Consider the following 20,447-nt stretch of genomic DNA (forward strand, 5'->3'; position numbering starts at 1 on the left):
AGTAAGCGTTCGTCAGTTTCCCCTGAAATTTACAGCCTGATCTCTAGGTGCGCCTTGCTCTGGACCCTTATGTACATAGGCAACAGCGTATGCAGGTCTCCATGTCACTGTAGGCTGAACACTTGAATCGTGCTGATTTCTTGGGACTCAGCGCCAGTGGAGGCAAATAAGTCGCAAGGGGTCACGGTTCAGACGAAGATAGACAAGTCTCTGGATAGGAGCTTTGTTCAATGGTAGAGAGGAGTTACAATCACGATCTTATGATGCTATGTAGATGGAATGCTTTCTGTCTCTACGGGTGAATTATCATGTCGAGGGAGATGAGAATTGACAGCCATACGAGATTGTCAAAAGCGGCGAGAAGAGGCTGGCGGAGGGCTGCCCTAATTGACCAATCAGACAGTGAGTGAAACCTGAGGCGATCTCAGAGACTTTGGGACCATTCCTCATGACCGCTACGACGTGCCATCTTCCACACCAATCGTGCAACAGGAAACAGGTCGCAAAAAAAGGCGATCCCCTAAGTTGAGTGTCATCATGCTGGCACTGGCCCTCACCGCGGAATTGGAAGGGTACGACGCCGCTGACCTCCTTGCCTCCTGTACTGCTAATATTTATTTGCCCAGCGTAACCGACTTGGTCCCTTCCGACAAACCTGAAACTCCATACTACTACACATTCAAAGTACAATGCACGTCCTGTCGAGAGATCCACCCAAATTGGGTGGGTGTTAGCCGTCATGTAGGTCTTGCGACACGGACTTAGGGATAACATTCCCTTTCAAGTGTCTTTCTGTCAAAATCCAGCCTTACTTTGACTCCTATCTGCTCTTGTCGTGATAGCCTATCCAGGCAGTCAATGGAAGTCGGGCCATTCTGACGATACGTCACAGGATACGAACGAACAATCAGGGAGCCGGGGAGAAGCGAACTTCGTGTGGAGGTGCAAGAACTGCAAGGTCGGGATAGCCAAGACCACTCAACAAGTGGAGTACTGATCAGAGAGGTGTTGGGCCATACAGAGAGAATCCAGCGCCAGCATCAAAGCCGCTCCGGCAGTTTACGAACAAAGCTCGCCCGCCAAACCCAAAAACATCATTGAGATTGATTGCAGAGGTCTGGAGTTTACTGACTTCAAAGCAGACGTATGTCCTCTCCTATGACGTGAGACTTGAAAGACTCGCTAATCTGATTGCAGGGGGAATGGGAGGCCAAAGGCATTGAATCGGGGACGAAGTTCACCGGAATTGACCTGTCAGAAGGGGAATGGTTTGACTATGATGAAAAGGCAGGTGAAGAAGTCAGCATCAAGGACATCAAGTGGGAGATTCGAAGAGCTTGAATGATACATCTATGTGCAATATAGCGAACGTAAAAACCAAAGGTCAAGGGAAGTCATCTCTAGTACTACGTACTACTAGGACAAACGCAGCCTTGCGACGGGCAAGGCTGAGCACGTGATCTATGTTTCCTTGCCAAGCTCCGCAGCTTTGCACATTTTCGTAACTGTCAGTCTCTCGCGTTCGACACCGCAGCCGTTGAAGGTTGGGTTATTGTCGCGTCCACAGGGTTTCTGCACCGTGCCAACCGCCGAGACCAGCTCTAATTCCTCCAAACCGCTCGTTGTTGTGTTCGAACGTCAGGATGAATGTGAGTGGCATCCTCAAAAATCTGCCAGGCGCAGCTAATCCAGGACAGTTCGCTCCTCTTAACCCACGGCCGTTGTTGCAACAACTGTATGTCTATCCTGTCAACGCGCACAAAGCAAATGGATCTCATTTCAAACATTGAGAAGTGGCCGAAGGAACACTAACGGAGATCGCACTCTGCAGGATCAACGATGATGTTATTATTCGCTTGAAATGGGGACAGACCGAGTACAAAGGGCGACTGATCAGCGTGGACTCATACATGAACATCCAACTGTCGAACACGGAGGAATTTATCGACCGGAAACACACTGGCACACTGGGACAGGTTCTGATCAGGTAAGCTGCTGTCACACTGTGCCGCCGCAAACATTGTCACGGAGGCTAACTATTCCGGCTTCCAGATGCAACAATGTCCTCTGGATATCGGCGGCAAAAGGAGTAGAGATGAATGGCGAAGGAGCAGATACCAAGATGGAGGGATAAAGGCGGAGACGCTCGACTGCAGAATGTGCGCTCCCGACTGAATTATTGAGACTTCGGTGACCTCGGAGCCCACAAACGTCTTTGAACCATCAGCACTACCTATCCGAACGTCCGAACACAAAGAGACGTTTCGGCCGACGGAGGCTGACTGCTTGCCGGAGGGACGCATCAGAAGCCGCCCTCATGAGCTCCTTGACACGGCGTCAACGACCATATTTGGAACAAAATTTGAAACTTGACATGGACACTTCGAGACGCCAACATCCTCGTTCTAGAACTCGGCAAATGGGCCAAGAGGTTATCACACTAGGTGTGAAGATGGCAGCTGTTTCAGGTCAGGTGCACACCAGCAGACATGTCTGATCGCTGGCAGCGCAGGTTACGCTTGAGCAGTCCAGTTCCACAACCAGCAGGACCAGGGTCAATGTCGGAGCTCACCAGAGGGGCCTCAGTTCTGACAACGCACGACCCTATGACACGTCTTGGACGAGATGATGATAGTGGAATTTCAGGGAGCATTCTTCAAGGACAGTGAGCAGCGGAGATGAATATTACGCCGCCCATTACGCAAGGTGGAAGTGCGCCCAGTTCTTACGTGGACGTCATGTCATGCTGTGCCTATTTCTGGCAAGTCAGATGATTGCATGATGCTTTCCCTCTACAGGATTCATGACGTCGGAAGTAATAAGAGAGACTTGAATACCACTTTCCTCCGTCGCACAGAGCCAGGCTACTGAGCTATATTCGGATACCGGGACCGTATATGGCTCGTTCGAGAAGAAAGTTAAACCACCGTCATACGTGCTTAGTAGGTACCTAGGTAGGTATACTAGTAGTACCTCCCTCGAGACGGACGAGGGAAGCTTAAGAGAGGAGTTGTAGCGCTGGAAGCCTTACGGTGATGGCATTCTGCCAATTGCCGGCTGCCGATGCGTGTGACTTGCTACAATCGGTCCCGCGGGCTTCAAGTGTCAGCATCGAGAGGCGAGCCAGGGTCGAGATCACACCCACTCTACCATGAAATACGAATTTACTACCTGCGTAAACGTTGGCTCGGTTGCCGATTGACTTTTGCAACCGGAGATCTGGAACATCCCAGCGACAATCAACCCTGGAAGAAAGATGAAACTTACACTGGCAATGACCATAGCCTGCAGTGCACGATGTGGTGATGCTTGTATGACACAGTGCCTCATATTGTGGCTTCGAACAGAGTGTTCGTCATTACTGTAATGGTGTGCGCGAGTTTCGCACAAGACCAAGATATCGCGCACCCCCAGGGCAAACAAAGGGACACTGCTCGGGGTGCCAGCAGCCACAGCTTTCCGTGGCCACTGCCGAAAGCCGGCTACTTCTCATAGCTAAAGTTGGGATTTTGGCGCCACATTGAGACCCTGAAGAGTTCAACCCGAACCCCTGCATCACACGAGATGGGCCTGGGTCTGACCGAACAGCGGCACCTGTCACTGTTTGGTTTAGCTGGTGGTTCCCTATCCCACCCTGGGGGTGGTGCAAGGAGGGGCATGACTCCCATCTAATCAGACGGTGTGGAAGCCACTCAATCTTCATTGGCGCCCCGAGTGGTCAGTACAGAGTAGGGGTTCCGAGGTCGCGAGGCGCCAGGGAGGTTGAACCCTAGAAATATGCAGGCAGAGGAGACACTCAATCTTGGGTGCTGGACGAAAACTCCCGAAATTCTATTTGTTATACGAGCGACCGCCATCTTTCTTCCTCCTCCCTTTCTTCTCTTCGAGCAGTTTGCGCGCATTGCGGATTGAAATTATTCACGTCGACTCTCGTGTGTCGTTGAAGCCTTCGCTGCCCTCCCTTTTTTTTAGACCAACTTCGAGAGTCGCCGCAAGTGACGCATTCCCCCATCCTTTCTCACCCACACAGGATTTATCCTGTAACCGAGTCATCGCAATGCCTTCCAAATTCACCGAGATCCTCGACTCTGATTTCCAGTCATCGTCTCCTCAAGATGACGTGCGTCTCGAAGACATCCTCGGCGCGGCCAGTCTCCCTTCCCGAGGTCGGACCACTTCCGAGGCCAGTTCTCGAAGCGCCAGTTCGTCAAGCAACGAGAGAATAGAAGAGAAGAGCAGGAAGCGATTGTCGCGCTTGTTGGTTGGCAAGAGATGATCGACCTTGTTTGGAGCGACACCTCTTGAAAATATGTCGACACGAGAAGATGATTACGACCTGTCCTTACCGGGCCTTTCAGCGGCACCCGTTGCAATTGCACGAGTACATGAATTCACGACCGAAAACACACCACTATACAAAAGTCACTCGTTAATACTTCGCTTCGAATGATGTGACAATTTCATACCAGCAACCATCTTCTCTCCACAATACTAAAAGCGCTTGAACATGGCTTCTCTGTCGGCCAGCCATTTCATGGGTCTTTCCCTACCGCCTGAGGAACGAGACAAGATTGCATCTACCATTCTCGCCTGCAATACCTTTTTCCAGCGAGAAGATATGATCAAGCCATCGACTCTCGAAGAAATACTAGTACACCAGACGAATCTGGAACGTCTTGGTCGTCCCGTCCAGCACAACCCAAAACAAGAAAGATCGGCATTCAGACGATCTGCCGGTTCCGCCCATTGGAGCGCGCCCCAACCCGCCTGGCTCTGTCTTCTAAGACACGGCTTAAGTGCACCAGACTTGTGGTCCTTGAGAAAGACCCAGCACAAGGCCCGAAACGAAACTTGTCAGGTTCCTGTCGACGATCATCGTGCTGTGGCCCAGCAGTTGGCTCGAAAACTCTGGCATCTCCACCAAATAATGGTTCTACCTCCCAATATACCAACCCTGGTCGGGACGATGCTATATGCCTGGAACTCGGTAGTCGACGACATTGTCAGTTCGTCGGGTTGTCTTGCGCACGAATCAAGTCGGCGGCCACCGTGTAAAGAAAGAAGTGACGGGCTTTTTTGCACAAAAAGCTGGATTAAAAGGGTATCTACGAAACAGGATTTCTTGTCAGTTATGTCTGCCTGACTTTTGTTTCTTACATACCTATGTATACATTATACTCTACTACCTACATATAATAGAGTACCTCTATGTACGAATACCATTCTCTCTTGACTGTACACATTGATTGTCTATTTGTAGCAAGGCACGTCTGATCTGTAGAAGATCGACACTACCTACGTGAGGTACCAAATAATTCGCACACTTCGACTGTGTCACTACATAACATCAACTAGGTGTTCACTGTAGGCGCTCCTTATACGGGGCTTTCCGCCTGATATGAAACCGTCCATGAGTCCCTATTTCAAAAACCCCAATTGGGCGAGTGGGTCACCCGGCCACACGCCAAGCCAGGTGCCAAGCCTAATCTCCACCTCCAAATCTTGGGCTGATATCCCAAAATACCGAAAATTCTTGGAAGTTTTCTCTTCGAGATTGGACGAACTCCTGGGAGGATGGCCGAGTGGTTAAGGCGCTGTGTTTAGGTCCGTTGACGAATCAAAACCGCAGTCACCTACGGTGGCGTGGGTTCAAGTCCCACTCCTCTCAAAATGCAGATTTATGCCCCTTTTTGCCGTTTGAAACTACGCACTAAGATTTGTTTTTTGAGGTTTGGGAACTGAAATGTTGACTAGTACCACTATAAACATAAGGTTTAGACACTACTAGTACTAGTATTAATAATAGTATCTTGGCACGGGCAGTCCCGTGCAGTGCAGTGGGCGCATAAAAGATGCTACAACTGGCAGACGACTATCTTATTGTTAACATACAGAACCAGGGTCCTGAAGCATGCGTGTTCACAGTTTGAATCTTTTTGGAGCGTACCCTCGAGCAAGCGTAGACCTGTCCGTAATGATTCTGCACTTATATATGCGCAAGAGTGCTGCTATGGTTTCTGATTACCAAACCTACTAGGTATCTTATTGACAGTGGCTCACATAGTAACATCAAGGAACTTACTGTGACACGTTGTTGGCACAGGTCACCTGGTACCTAGGGTAACAGCTAGTCTGCATATAGACTCACGGTGTGACAATCCGGATATCTAGACTGTGCGCCTGGCGTGCTCCTGAGGGTACTCTGTATATCTATCTCCCAATGCTTAACAGTAGTGGCAGAGATTCCATTGCAATGCCTGCAGGTCAGGTAGCTATCGCATGACTGCAGTGCACTCACCATGGGAGGAGAATCTTCAAAACGGAAGAAGCAGGCCTTGATTCAGCAGCCTGGTTGGACGACATCAGCGGATAGGAAGAGCGGAATATTGAGGCTCTGTCGTCATGCTGAATCTGAAGAGGTGCCAGTGGGAAGGAACGCCAACACTGGTCCAATCCATGGATTTTGTTGAGTCTGAACATCTTACCGTGTCGTGGAGCAGTCTTGGTCCAGGATGCAATGTGTGGACAGAACCGCCTCGGGGAGTGATAGAAGCAAACTGTGAGAGATGTGTCCCGTATGAGTTCAGGCTCGTATGGAACACTGCAGGAGATAGCCATCAACCAGTCCAGTAGAAGAATCCATAGTCCTCCACGAGCTTACTAGAGTCAATAAGACCTCAACCACCGTAGACTTGAGCCTCTGGAGACTGACATAGTAGGGTAGGTAGTAGTGCAGTGCAGTGCCCATTGGACGGAGTCATCCCGTTTCAAGTTGTGCGTGCCAATAGGCCCACGTGACGGACTGTAGGTGCCTATATATTCTCTCAACTGCGTAGACGTACCTTGTTCCTTTCTTCAGACCACAATACAATACCTGCAGTAAGTGATGCCTTTGCACTTCGTCCCCAGGCACAGTTCGAATGAACCAGAACAAGGCCATGATGCATTTGCCTGCTGAATCTTTTCGAGTCTGCCACTCGTGCAACCCTGGCTAACTGTTTGAGCAGCGAATACACATACTCCTCCGCCGCCAGTAAGTTCTCATGATATCTGCTTTTGAAGACATGCACTGACACAATTTGCTGCTAGAGATGAAAACTCAAACCTTGTAAGTCCTGTCCAGTGCATGACCCACGAATTGCAACACCATCGCACTTTCAAGTCCACGAGGTTGCACCAGAGCACATCAATGCAAGACGGGTGGGCTTTGGGAAACAAAACACTGGCATATCCAGAAGCCAACATCTCGCCTCCGCCCCCGCCAGTATGTCCCCATGGCCTTGTAACAGGATGATACTGACCGAATAATAGTCAATTTGTTTGTTGTTCCTGCCTCCTGCTCCTGCACCGCCACCACCACCGCCGCCGCCTGCCTCCCAGAGTAAGTCACCCTCGATTTCCATCAGATCCCACAGACGTGAATAGCAAGGGCTGTGGTGCCACGAAAAGAGAAGGCTCAAAGTATCAAGTGGTGGAAGACCGTTCTGGGGCAGCACTCCACATCGAACCATACCCAAAATGGGTATTGTGTTTTGCTATAATCGTATTGTGTTTTGGGAGTTTCCTTGCTGGCATCATCTTCTGTATCGCTGTAGAGGCGGTCGTTGTCTCGGGCGTCTTTCGAGAGCGAGAGTCGTTATTCCCTGTTATTTGTACAGGCGTGCTCCTGGGCCGGAACTAAGTAAGTTAGTATCTGCTTAACTGACCCTGAGCTGTTTATGTCGTTGACGAGTGCCAGAAGGCCAAGTATGAGCGTGGTACCACCATCGACATCGTCCTCTAGAAGTTAGAGGCAACAAAGAGCTATATCATCATCACTATTGCTTCCATCTTGACTGTGACTGTACACAACATCGTAATCGCTGCTATCCCGGAACAGGCTGCGCCATCAGAACCATCAGTAGTGAATCCTTAGCATCTGATAGTGACTTCGCTGATAGCCCCTTCGCGCCAGCGTGGACGAACACTGTAGATGCTCAGGGAGAGTGGTACGTCGTAGTTCGGAATAAGTTTTCAATTCTGTTGACGTAGGGCTGGGGAAACGCGTGATAGTGCTAGTATCGCTTAATTATACCAGGTACCAATCATTATTTACTGCAGGAACACCATACGCAGGACTCCTGATGGCATGTGCTGTCCGCCTCGGCAATCTCCCTACAAGGCTGTAACACGATATCTCACTATTCCCTGTACACAACCATCCATCCATCTCTTTATCACATCCGCCGATTCCTCGAAAATTGAAAATTGAAAAGGCCAGAAGTCATCCCCTACAACGGCTTCGGGATGACTACACGACACCTCTCCAACGCGGCTGAAAACAACCAACACGAATCGAGCGAGTTTGAGATTCGACGCGCCGCGTTTGTCGGAGAGATTGGAGAGGTAAGTCAACTACGCTGACAAAAGAGAAAAAAGCCCCCTTTCCCTCTTGAACATTTGATCTCCCGTCTACCTCCCTATGAGTTGGAGCGAGGCTCGTTTATATCATGACTGGGGTGTTGTGTCCAATTTGGTTCGAGCGCAGGAGGGTTATGTGTACCAGTGTTGAGAGTCTCTGGGTTCTATGCTACACCGACAGTTGGCTGTTCCTCCACGTGTATGGTGAGGTGTGCTGATGGACGGAACACTCAGTGCCCGGTCTTCTATGCTCTTACGTGGTCTGCCCTGATGTCTCGATGGTTGGACTTCTTGGATTCTGGTTTTCTGCTTACTTCCTACATGATATTCGATTCCTCGCTGAGTTGTGTGCGTGGACATGTATGTGCATGGGCTGACTGATGAACAGTCGTTAGAGCAGGTTCTTGTGCAGATCAACGCTTTGAATCGGAGCCTGGAGGGCATCATTGAGGTACGGTCTCATATTACCTGTCCCCTTCCCTCCCCCTTTATCTTTGATGTGGAGGCTCCGGTCGCTGTGTGGCACACGCTGAATTGATCTCCTCACGCATGTTCGCGGAGGCTAGAGTCTCTCTTCTGGTCGCTACGACCCAGTCTCCAGGGATGTGCTTGCAGCATGCTGACGTGCAGATGGTGTTTCTCAGATTGGAAATGAGTTCTCTTCGGTCGAAGCACTCTGGAGCCAGTTCGAAACGGTGATGGGAAGGGAAGATGACAATGCTCAGGCACAGCCCGCGACTGGCCAGGAACAAGAATCCAGCACCAGAGATCACGGCCATGGCGAGCACAGTTGAGACAGGCAGGTGGTAGACAAGCGAAGATTGCTGCCGTTGCGAATATGATGCTGCACACGATGTCGACATGGGACCAACGCTCTGAGCCTGCGAGATGATTAATATTCAAAGGCAACAACGCACACAACTCTACACCATCAGGCACAGTCGGCCGGGTTTCGCAAAGCGTATTGAAACCTTTCTCAAATTTGGACAGACCGCCTGTGCTGCTACGTACTCATTCAACGGCCGAGTCGCCTGACGTACAGCAATCCCACCCAAAGAGCCTCCCAGTAACGCCAGTCATGCACTCATGCAGCAACGCCTTTTATGAAGCGTCTAGACAGGGCCATGATGGCCACAAACAAGCACGAATTTTGTACCCGAGAATCGAAGCTGTGTCATAACGAGCCTCCAACGCATTACTGAAATGCCTTCAGAGAATGCCGCACTTTCTCTTCTTCGTCTTCTTAACCTTGACGACTCCTTTCTGGTGCGGCTTGGTCTCGTAGCTCTCCTCCTCAAGCTGGATGACGGTGTTGATGGCCAGGTCGAAGACTTCTTGAATGCCTCTAGATTCCTTTGCACTACATTCGATGTAAGCTGCGCCCATCTGTTTTGCGACTGCTGCGCCTTGCTCCGGTGTGACTGGAGTCAAGCCCTGGGTGCGGAGGAGCTCGATGCATGTTCGTTTGGACCGTAAGTCGGACTTCAAGCCCACGAGAATCAGAGGGGTGGTAGGACAGAAATGGAGGACTTCGGGATACCACTGCTTCTTGTTAGTACGCTATGGCAGGCAGAGTGGATGTACCGACCTTGTCCATGACATTCTCTAGAGAGTTGGGACAGTCAATGGCGAAACAGACGAAAAGCAGGTCGGTCTCAGGGTATGACAGAGGTCTGAGACGGTCGTATTCTTCCTGTCCCGCAGTGTCCCATAGTGCCAGCTCAACTGTCTTTCCCGTCTGTTTATGCGTAGTCTGGGTGATGTAGTTCTCGAAAACGGTCGGCACGTATTTCTGTCTCTGTTAGTCCGTACTCTAACTCATCCACTTCTTTAAAGACATACCTCTGGAAAATAACCTTGAGCGTAACTGATCAACAAACATGTCTTGCCGCAGCCACCGTCTCCAACCACCACGAACTTCTTGGAATACGAGGGTGGTTGTGTAATGTTGGTGGCTTCTGACGATCTTCCTAGACTGCTGTTGTAACTCATGCTTGTACTGACTGTGCCGTTGCTGGTTCTCGTGCTCTGTGCTCGAACTGGTCTTCGTCGTGGTGAGGGAGGACTGATGTAGGACGCTGAGACGCGTTTCTCAGACATGACAGTGGGTGTCCGCGAAGGGTAGTGCTCAGTAGCTGTGGTCATGATTGGGACTGGTGGGTGCCGTGCCAGCAGGTTGAGGTGGACAGGATACAGGTGAGGGAGGTACTTGTGTTTGACTCGGGAGACTGTTATGGAGGGAATGGCAGTATTATATGCACTCTATTGCTGCAGGATCTGCATATGTTTTGCCGACGAGTGTTGTGGAACAGGTGCAGGATGTCTCGCATGTTCCCAGTGGCATCGCAGAAGAGGTGACGCAGAGTGAAGATGCGAGGTTCCTGTGTTGTCGTGACTGCGTTGCCGAGTAACCATTCCCAAACCCATGTGAAACGCAGGCGTGAGGAGCCCATCCATGTCTCTACCATCTTGCATCAAGGCAATCCCATCAATCAAGGGCATGGATTACGCCATCTCTTCTCCGACAGGCCTCTCCAGGATGTTGACAGATGCATGTCGATTAGCGAGCCTTGACTGTTGGTGACCAGAGTCAACATTTGATTCCTCCCACTCTGGCTGCGCTTCGAAGATTGGCACGGCAGAGGCTCGGCGCAAAACACAACCGGGTCCGATCTATGAGCACCTCCGCGAAACCCTCGCCCAACCTCTACAACGGCGCTCTGGTTCGTCCTCCGCGTCCAGAACCCCTCTACATCTGCTTTTGGATGCTCTCTGGAAGGATGCGCGGTTGATGTAACGCCGCAAACAGACAGTGACGAGTCAGACTCAATGGATGCGAGTCGAATATTGTGCACACAAAAATGGACAAGGAGAAAGATAGACCAGACGCCGGGTTGAGGTCCCTCGATCACTGTACGCAGCTGGCAAGAACTCGACTTGATCCAATCTGAGACGTTCTGACCGGCTTGTAGACAAGATCAGACTCCCACGATGGCGATATCTCCTTCGAGAACAGCTTCTGCCCATCGTGCGCTGGGAAACGCCATACGTCGCCTGGCTGCAGGACACCCTTCGCACACCTGCACTTGATACCTATTTCGCGATGACGGCAAACCTGGGCACCCATACGTTCTTCATGATCATGCTGCCAATACTGTTCTGGTGCGGCCATACCAGTGTAGGAAGAGGGTATAGCATGCAGCTGCCACATCCTGATCGCGTCTGACAGGCTTACAGGATGGTACATATTCTCGCTTCTGGTGTCTTCTTCAGTGGATTCATCAAAGACTTGCTATGTCTCCCGCGACCGCTTTCGCCGCCGTTGCAACGCATCACCATGTCGGGCTCTGCGGCCCTTGAGTACGGCTTCCCTTCCACCCATTCCACCAATGCGGTCTCGGTCGCCATTTATTCCTTCCATCTCCTCCAGCAGCAAGACAGCCAGTTGAACCCTCACGTTAACCTTTGTCTACGAGTCCTCTGCTACTGCTACGCTTTCTCCATTGTGGTCGGCCGCCTGTACTGTGGCATGCACGGCTTCTTCGATGTGATTGTTGGGAGTGCCCTTGGGGCGATACTGGCGGTCGCGCAATGCCGCTGGGGCGAGCAATTTGATGAATGGCTGCTGGCGGGTGATATACAAAGAGTCCTGTTTGTCATTCTGATCATACTGGTTCTGATCCGGATCCATCCCGAACCAGCCGATGACTGCCCCTGCTTTGACGACAGTGTCTCCTTTGCCGCAGTCATGATCGGCTGCCAGTACGCCGTCTGGCATTTTGCGCGAACCTCGTATGCATGGTCAGAACCATCAAAGGGCACAGTGCCCTTCGACCTCGCCAGGATGGGCTGGTCAGTCGCCGTGCTGCGGATTCTCCTGGGAGTACTCATCATCTTCGCATGGCGCGGTGTCATGAAACCAACGCTACTCAAAATCCTTCCGCCGATCTTCCGTATTATCGAAACCCGTGGCCTGACACTACCGCGACGTTTCTTCAAACCTGCTTCGGAGTATGGGACGATTCCGCGGCAAGAGAACGATGACAATGTCATCCCCCGAGCGCGGGACATCCCGCATCTGCTGTCGTCTTTCCGCCGGCGCCGGGCTGTTTCGGTTGGACCACAATCTGAAGCTGACGCGTACGAAACCCTGGCGTATCGGAATAAGAAAAGACGGGATAGTCTCAACGCCGCAGGGTCACCCAGTCCCGCGAATGAGCACTCTCCAGAGCCGAGCTATTTTGAACCTGATGTGCCAGAAGAGACATACATTTCAAATCGGACTCGAAAGAGGTCGAGCAGTCTGGAAATGTTTCGAGCGCAGATGGGAGAAGGCGTGGAGGGCTTATCTCCTGCAGTGGTCAACTCTCCTCCAGGTGGGCATACGCCCACTCGACAAGAAGTTCAAGAGATGGATGAATTACAAGAGAAGAGGATATTCTCAAATATCCAGACGCCCAGAGTGCGGTATGATGTGGAAGTGGTAACGAAGCTGATTGTCTATTCGGGCATTGCATGGCTGGCTATCGAGGGCAACCCGATTGTGTTTCAATACGCGGGGTTGGGGGTGGATTGAATCAGTCTCAGGCAGAGGACGAAGATTGCGACATCCTCAACGCGTGACCGATGCTGAGGCCTGGGACGATCACTTTATATGTGTTGGTGTTTGGATGATTAGCACCATGATTCAACATGGTAAACTGGGAGCAATCTGCCTTTTATTGGGCACTTGACTTGTGTTATTATGATCAATCAGCGGACCAGTGTTTGGTTGGTGAACGTGCAGTGGCTCAGATCTACATCAACAACGACTAAGTATAGGTGTAAACACAATATACTATAGAGTGCGTACCTGTGTACTCTATATGCTCTTTCGATCTTCCTATACTAGTATGTGGCCGGTAGGAACCCAATTGGACTTCGTCCCACCGCATTCACCGCCCAAAACACGCTAACCCCAAAGCGGATGCCAAGGCGGTGAGCTGTTCAATTGGCCGGCAAAAAATAAAGCTTGGCGGCCGTCACTCCGCATCTTCTGCCGTTGCCTGCGTTTTCGCTTCCCTCCGTCGCGTCTCCCGCATCCCCATACAACACTTCATCAATCGCAATCGATCGCACTCTTCCAAAACAACCAGATCACCTTGTCTACTGCTCTTGTACTCACTGTATTCCATGCAGATGCTCATGATCATTCTCCGCTTCGATTGCGATTGCACACTTGACTCACAGACGCGAGTTTATTCAAGCTCACGCACCTCAAGTTCATCCTCTTCATCTCTCATCCTGGCCGATTCTTCATCCTCCAAACACGTCCGTCATCACAGCCATGGCTGACAGTTCCTCCCTCATGGACTGGTGTCCTCCTACTCCCGAACCTGTGTACGACCCATATCAAGGCGATTACATGCCTGGTGGCTGGCCTTTCGAGCCTGCTGCCAAATCTGCACCGACGCCTGGCACCTTTGCTGTGAAGAGACCACAAACCGGCCTGTTGCCCACGGCAAAACGAGTCTGCAGAGGTTTATTCTCACTTGGACTTACAGCAACTGCTGTCCTGTCACAGTACACACACAATGCAACATTAACCATTGTCAACATCCCAACATACTATGTCGTCCGTCGAGTCCAGCAGCGCCAGCGCCAGGAACGACTTCAACGACCAAGAAGACAACAGCGCACCCCACCCACATCACTCACCGATTCACCATGGCAGCGAGCAGCGGGGGTCAATAACGGATCTCTTTGGGAAATGCAGCCCTCCCAAGAGGCGCCCTCATCACCTGCTCCTGTTCCAGTTGCTGCACCTCCGCAGGCCACAGCGAGTGCACTCCCCAACATCCCTCCTCCCAATAGTCGGAAGATTATCGACCAGTTCGTCCCTTTTCAAGACATGGTTTGGCAAATTGGCGCGACTCGCACGACGCGACAGGTCAGAAGACCCGACACCCGAATCAGCAAACGCCGGTACCAGACTGCGCCAGTAGTCCGCGCGAATACTCGCCGACCAGCCCGTTCCATTGACACAAGCTCAACACCCATCGAAAAGAGAGTGGAAGAACCAACCACACCCCCAACGGAGGCAGCCACGCTGCAGACCCCATATCCAGAACTGAAGCCTGCGGATACCACCACTCCATCACCAAGCAGCCAGTCGCAAGAAGATGCCGACACCCCCCGCGAGGGTGATTCAGGCACATCCATATTGGCAGTGACTAGATCATTGCGTTCAAACAAAAGAAAGATAGAAGAGCAAGGTACAAGAGAATCAGTACAGATGCAAGGTGCATCCACGGGCAAGAGGATCCAGACAAGTGGTCCAAGCGTGGAATCCCCAAAGACCCCGACACCTGTCATCGTCGTCCAAGAAACCTCGTCCGCTGTCAGCGCCAAAGCTCAGACCCCAATTGACACAAGTTTGTTGTCGCCTCCGCGAGTTAAGAACCGCAAGGTCAGCACACCAAACTCGTCCACCCGAAACAAGGCGAAACTCCCAAAGAATCCTAAGACGCCAGAGAAACAAATCATATCGAACATCTGGTCGCCAAAGTCTGAATTCTCGTCGACTTGCAATATATCTCCAGAATTGACATTATTGGAGGCTCTCAATCAAGCAAAGTCACCTGCTGAGAGTGACATTTCATCGACTTGCAATGTATCTCCAGAATTAACATTATTGGAGACACTCAATCAAGCAAAGTCGCCTGCTGAGAGTGACATCTCATCGGCCTACCATGGTACACCGCCTGATCTAAGTCAAGACGGGCGCTTCTTCAATATGATCATGGCAGGAGGCGGACTTTTCAGCCCAGAACGAAAGGGTAACAAACCAATTGAGCAGGTTGCAGCTACAGAACCAGCTGTATCCGAACCGACACAGGTCACAGTGTCCGAAACAACTTCTAATCCTGTTGGCGCCATGGCACCAGAAATCGTCCAGGCAGCTGCTGAGACTGATCTCACTTCTCACGAGCAGCAGGGAATGGCACAGTCCACACCGCCGGAGATTGCACAGAACCCTGCCGAGACTACTCCCAGTTCAGATGAGCAGCGAGCCCTAGAAGAGCCGCCTTCACCAAAGAGTGTACAGGACGCTACTATGTCTACTTCAGACCAGCAACCAGTCGCAATAGAGTCCAACAAGGCTGCGAATGCAGAAGTCAACCTTGTTTCAGATGACCAGCAGGTCCCAACACAGTCCAACGAGGCTGCAAATGTCATTTCAGACACCAACAAACAGAGCTCAGCACCACACATTGAAGATGTGGGCAAAGCAGAGCCATCCAAGTCGAACCCGAAGACACCAGTCAAGAAGGTTCAATTCATAGAAACTCCAGTCACCCCTGAGAAGGAGTCAGAGTCGTCTGAGAGGGCCGAAATCACGACACCAGAGCAGAAACTTGCCACACTGACTCTGGATGACCCATACACACCAGAAAACCCACTGCCAAAAGCCAGTCCTCACTCATCCGAAAAGAAACATCGGATCACCAGAGCAGAGGCAAAGAGACTGCAATTGTTGGAAGAGGCACGGAACTACGGTATCACGCCGCTCACAGAAGAGTGGGAGAAGAAGATCCAGACAGCTTTACGCCAGGGTCACGGTGGTTTTAAAGCAACCGACTTCACTCGCGTGGTTCCTCTCACCCAAGGCCGGGGCACCGACAACTGGCTAAACGACGAGGTGATCAACGGATACCTGAAACTTGTGGTGGCCCATGGCCGGCAGAATGATCGCCCGACCCAAGTACCGACACACCACGCCTTTGTCTCATTCTTCTACAACAACCTCGAGAGCAAAGGATACGATGGAGTGAGACGGTGGGCCAGCCGGGCCAAGATCGGGGGCAAGAACCTGTTGGAAACCGAACAAGTGTTCATCCCCATCAACAGCGGCATGCACTGGACGCTATGCGTCGTGTCGGGCAAGAACAAGACAATCACCCACTACAACAGCCTGGGTGGGAATGGGCGGAGGTACGTGCAGACGGTGAAGGAGTGGGTGAGGCAGGAGTTGGGGGCGGCGTTCAAGGAGGAGGAGTGGTCGCTGAACGCCGTGGGGGAGTCGCCTCGCCAACAGAACATGGATGACTGCGGAGTCTTCACAATCACCTCCGCGCGGCAGATCATGCTAGGGCTCTCGCCGATGAGCTACGGGCCCGAGCAGATCTTGCTGCAGCGGAGGAGGATTGTGGCAGAGCTCCTCAACGGGGCTCTGCTCAAGAGCAGTGAGTAGGGTGGCGGGGCGGCTCTGGCGGCGGCGGCGGGTTCTGTGGCGTGGAGGATGGAGGATGGAGGATGGAGGATGGAGGGAGGAGGGAGGCCGGCGGGCGGGCTGGTTGCATGTCTGAATGTTTGAATGTCTGAATGAATGATGAATGAACGAGTCGATGACTGAATGAATTAGTCAATGGGCAACTGTCACGATTATGATACCCCGGGAACGCCTCAGGGAGGCCGGATGTTTGCTTTGGGTTTGGGTTTGCTTTTGGGTCTGGGTCTGGGTTTGGTGTTTGGAGTTCGGTTTGCTTTCGAGCTGGGTTGGTTTGGGTTGGCTTGCTTCTGTCTTCTGTCTTCTGTCTTCTGTCGTTCATGTTTGGCGTTTTGAGGCAGGGAGTCAGGAAGCATGAGCCAGGAGAGCTCCGATGGAGCAAATACAAATACAGCTCCCAAATAGCCATATGGACGGTGTGGGCGCTACAAGAAGCCCCCCTTTAATGACAATCATACTAATACTGTTGTCATTGTCAACGAAGAACCTTCCCGTGTGTGTTTGTGTGTGTAAGTAGAGTAGATTTGGTCTCTATCTATATCGACATCGAATTGATTACTCACAACGAAGAGACGACTTGAAGCTGGTGACTTCTCGTGCTCTCAACGAGACGGAAGACGGAAGACATGGAACGTATCGTGATTGGCTACCTTGTATAGAACGAAGCCTGTCTCGCCCTTCGTTGGTCACAAAACAGTAGGAGAGTCTCTGTTGGCAAAACCCTCCTCTCGAAAGTCAATGTCAAGCCTGATAGATAGCCAATGCCCTAGGAGAGTATCATCAATACTGTATGGCTTCATGGTTTTGAGGGCGGCGGTATCCTGGTGTTATGAAAAGGATACATATCGTGTCTTATTTCACTTTCCTCCTTTCCTGTAGTAACCATCTCAGCCTCGTGGCCTTCATCCAGTCCTGTCAGCCCCTGATGACCAAGCAGAGCGGATTCACACCCCCAGCACCCAGTCTGACTTTAGTCGGTCCACGAACTCGCAGAAGAGCTTAGAAGACTGACGCGATAAATTCCACTTCGACAGGGCCAGTATGTACGTAAATAGTCGGTACGAAGTGGCGTCCGGACCTGTTTCGTTTTTAAGTAGGTAGCTGTAGCGAGTGCCATGTCTTGTCTTGTTCAATGGTCATCTAATGACCTCCAAAACTGACTGAGAAGTGGGCAAAAATGCTGCGTCTGTGAACAGATGGAGTGTTTTCTGGTCAGGAAACAGCCGACATCATCACTGTCACGGCTCACCCAGCTCCTGCACTGCTTGTGTTTGGACGGATGAGATAGACATTGCCCAACTAGGCATCCCAATGCGCCCAGTCGATGGCTCCCTCGTTGGGAGTATCGCGTAAGTAGTCCTGAGTCAGGATGAGGTTGGTATCCAGATCCATCGTATCGGCTGCTCCGGTGGTCAAGAAGCCGTGGTCTAAAGCGTCGCTGAGCCAGAATGCATCATCTCTGCTCCGGATGTTTCCTTGCAAGGGCGTTGATAGTGGGTGCTTTGATGCTATCAGTTATGGCTGCAGCGGCGGTTCTTCGACCGAGGCACCCGCCGGCATCCGATGGTGCTAGGTATGAAGAGTGCCTATTTGGTCAATACCATGGATGTGACCTACCTGTTCTTGGCCATGGCATTCAGTAAGGCGTTGCTCCTCAGACTCGTATCACGGCAGCCATGTCCACCTGTAGTACTTCCCGCCTGGTTGCACGCCCACGTACTCTTCATGAAGTAGTCTGCTTCCTCGTACGCCTCAATGAATATCAGACAGGTTCATTGGTTGCTGTAGATATATACTTTGGAGTGTTGAGACCAGGAGTACAAAAAGAGTAACTTAGTTACGTGACCTCGATAAATAGAAACATACTGTTTATATAGTGCCCAGTACTAAGCCTGGGATGAGCAATAAAACTAGGGATACTTAAGCATGAAATAAAATAGACTATATAACGTGGGTTTACCAAAATCTGGGGTAGAATTATCGCCACAAATATGATGGCGCCTATAAGCACGAATAGTTTAAGGGTAGAATTCGGGCTTCCCATGCCCGAGGCCCGCGTTCGAGTCGCGGTTCGTGCAATTGAGTTTCTTTTTTGCTGTTCCCAACTTTTTGCTCCTGCCCACGTGATCCGAAAAGGCAAACTTCCACGTGATGGGCGTCGTCACTGGAACATTCTCCCAGCGCAGCAATTAATGAATTGCATGTCATCGACGCCGCAGTCTTAAAAGCCACCATCATTCCACGCCTCTCTCTGCCTTGCCTGCGCCATCTCTCAATCCACCGCTCCCTTCTACTCTCATCCGTCCCTGGACAACTACTGCAATACCCTCTGATTCACTTCAACCCTCCTCAATCAGCCTTTTTGCTCTTCTCGCAATGGCCGCCAACGCAGGATACCAACCCGCTCCTCAGCGCGACTCCATCGATGACCCGGTCTTCACCCGCCCTCCTCCAAACTACCAGGCGACCGGCCCCAACTGGGAAGCAGGAGGATACGGAACACCACGGCAAGAGGACGACAATGTGCCCGACGACTTCAAGGTAAGCAGTACAATCTACAATCTACAACGATATCCGTAGCCACGTCCCAGTGAAACTAACAACATCTACAGTTCGGCGGCACCGTGGCCGAAGCGACGATCGACGTGCGCATGTCCTTCATCCGCAAAGTCTACAGCATCCTGACAGTGCAACTCCTCCTGACGGCGGGCCTGTCGTCGCTGTCCTTCTTCTCCACGGGCTACCGCCACTGGATCCAGTCGAACAGCTGGATGATGTGGGTGTCGCTGTTCGGCGCGATCGGCTTCATGCTGCTCACCTTCTGGAAGCGCAAGTCGTATCCAACCAACCTGGTCTTCCTGGCCGCGTTCACCGGTCTGGAAGCCTACAGCATCAGCGTCGTCACGTCGTTCTTCGAGTCCCGCATCGTGCTGGAAGCGCTGATCCTCACGCTCGGCATCTTCGTCGCCCTGACCCTGTTCGCGTGCCAGACCAAATACGACTTCACGAGCTGGATCCCATACCTGGTCGGAGCGCTGTGGGGGTTGATCCTCTTCGGCTTCATGGCCGCCTTCTTCCCGCACGGCTCCACCATGGAACTAGTCTACGGCGTCGTCGCCGCCCTCATTTTCTCTGGCTACATCCTCGTCGACACACAGTTGGTAATGCGCCATTACCATGTCGAAGAAGAGATCGCCGCCAGCATCAGTCTCTACCTCGACATCTTGAACTTGTTCCTTGCCATCCTCAGGATCTTGAACAGCCAGAACGACAACTGAAATCCTTTGGTTCCCCGTGGTTATGAATCGTGTTGAAGAGGTAAATGAGCGCGCACTGGGCTGGGATCATGATGGGGGAAACGGGTATCAGCCGAGTTTATACTGATCACCTGAACCGCTCAGCATGGGTTAGTCAAATGAATCAAGCAATCGATCGCTCGGCCAGTTGTCTTGATGGGTTAGCGACAAAAGGGACATCGTTAATTTTATAATGAAAACATGTTTTGGCTTCCGATCTTCGTCCTCCACCTCCGGCAGCTATGCTAAGGCAGCCCCTATTGCGGGCTTGAACTGGAAGTCCAGTGTAGATCCTGCACCCCCCTCCTGCGTCGTTCTGGTCCATTCGTTTGGGTGTGGCTTATGATGGCAGGCAGTGTCTTAGGTAGGACGACACTGCTCGGTGGAAAATCGTCAGATGTCAAAGACTCCGTCATTTGCAACGCAGAGGAGATGGCAAATTCAGATCTTGGTAGAGACGTTTCTGTATCTCGGTATATCGT

General features: G+C 51.5%; 7 protein-coding genes across 7 annotated transcripts; 6 read left to right on the top strand and 1 right to left on the bottom strand.

Annotated features, from left to right (window-relative positions):
- Positions 1-537: 537 nt before the first annotated feature.
- On the top strand, positions 538-1,341 carry A1O1_08459 (uncharacterized protein; the record flags this gene model as incomplete). Its single annotated transcript, XM_007729321.1, has 5 exons — positions 538-572; positions 627-741; positions 893-958; positions 1,022-1,144; positions 1,198-1,341. The coding sequence occupies 5 exons, from the start codon at positions 538-540 to the stop codon at positions 1,339-1,341; spliced, it is 483 nt and encodes a 160-aa protein (XP_007727511.1).
- A 302-nt stretch (positions 1,342-1,643) lies between these two features.
- On the top strand, positions 1,644-2,134 carry A1O1_08460 (small nuclear ribonucleoprotein F; the record flags this gene model as incomplete). Its single annotated transcript, XM_007729322.1, has 3 exons — positions 1,644-1,735; positions 1,832-1,987; positions 2,053-2,134. The coding sequence occupies 3 exons, from the start codon at positions 1,644-1,646 to the stop codon at positions 2,132-2,134; spliced, it is 330 nt and encodes a 109-aa protein (XP_007727512.1).
- Positions 2,135-8,286: 6,152 nt separating this feature from the next.
- A1O1_08462 (uncharacterized protein) lies at positions 8,287-9,194 on the top strand (the record flags this gene model as incomplete). Its single annotated transcript, XM_007729323.1, has 3 exons — positions 8,287-8,385; positions 8,789-8,851; positions 9,045-9,194. The coding sequence occupies 3 exons, from the start codon at positions 8,287-8,289 to the stop codon at positions 9,192-9,194; spliced, it is 312 nt and encodes a 103-aa protein (XP_007727513.1).
- A 415-nt stretch (positions 9,195-9,609) lies between these two features.
- A1O1_08463 (GTP-binding protein rhoC) lies at positions 9,610-10,545 on the bottom strand (the record flags this gene model as incomplete). The annotated part of the gene is made up of 3 exons (XM_007729324.1): positions 9,610-9,942; positions 9,989-10,192; positions 10,243-10,545. The coding sequence occupies 3 exons, from the start codon at positions 10,543-10,545 to the stop codon at positions 9,610-9,612; spliced, it is 840 nt and encodes a 279-aa protein (XP_007727514.1).
- Positions 10,546-11,261: 716 nt separating this feature from the next.
- On the top strand, positions 11,262-12,976 carry A1O1_08464 (uncharacterized protein; the record flags this gene model as incomplete). Its single annotated transcript, XM_007729325.1, has 3 exons — positions 11,262-11,313; positions 11,373-11,589; positions 11,638-12,976. The coding sequence occupies 3 exons, from the start codon at positions 11,262-11,264 to the stop codon at positions 12,974-12,976; spliced, it is 1,608 nt and encodes a 535-aa protein (XP_007727515.1).
- A 750-nt stretch (positions 12,977-13,726) lies between these two features.
- On the top strand, positions 13,727-16,633 carry A1O1_08465 (uncharacterized protein; the record flags this gene model as incomplete). Its single annotated transcript, XM_007729326.1, has 1 exon — positions 13,727-16,633. One exon carries the CDS (start codon positions 13,727-13,729, stop codon positions 16,631-16,633), a length of 2,907 nt encoding a protein of 968 aa, XP_007727516.1.
- A 2,412-nt stretch (positions 16,634-19,045) lies between these two features.
- A1O1_08467 (uncharacterized protein) lies at positions 19,046-19,947 on the top strand (the record flags this gene model as incomplete). Its single annotated transcript, XM_007729327.1, has 2 exons — positions 19,046-19,210; positions 19,282-19,947. The coding sequence occupies 2 exons, from the start codon at positions 19,046-19,048 to the stop codon at positions 19,945-19,947; spliced, it is 831 nt and encodes a 276-aa protein (XP_007727517.1).
- Positions 19,948-20,447: the final 500 nt, after the last annotated feature.

Source organism: Capronia coronata, assembly GCF_000585585.1.
Source record: "Capronia coronata CBS 617.96 chromosome Unknown acBCG-supercont1.8, whole genome shotgun sequence".
In the NCBI taxonomy this organism is placed as follows: Eukaryota; Fungi; Ascomycota; class Eurotiomycetes; order Chaetothyriales; family Herpotrichiellaceae; genus Capronia; species Capronia coronata.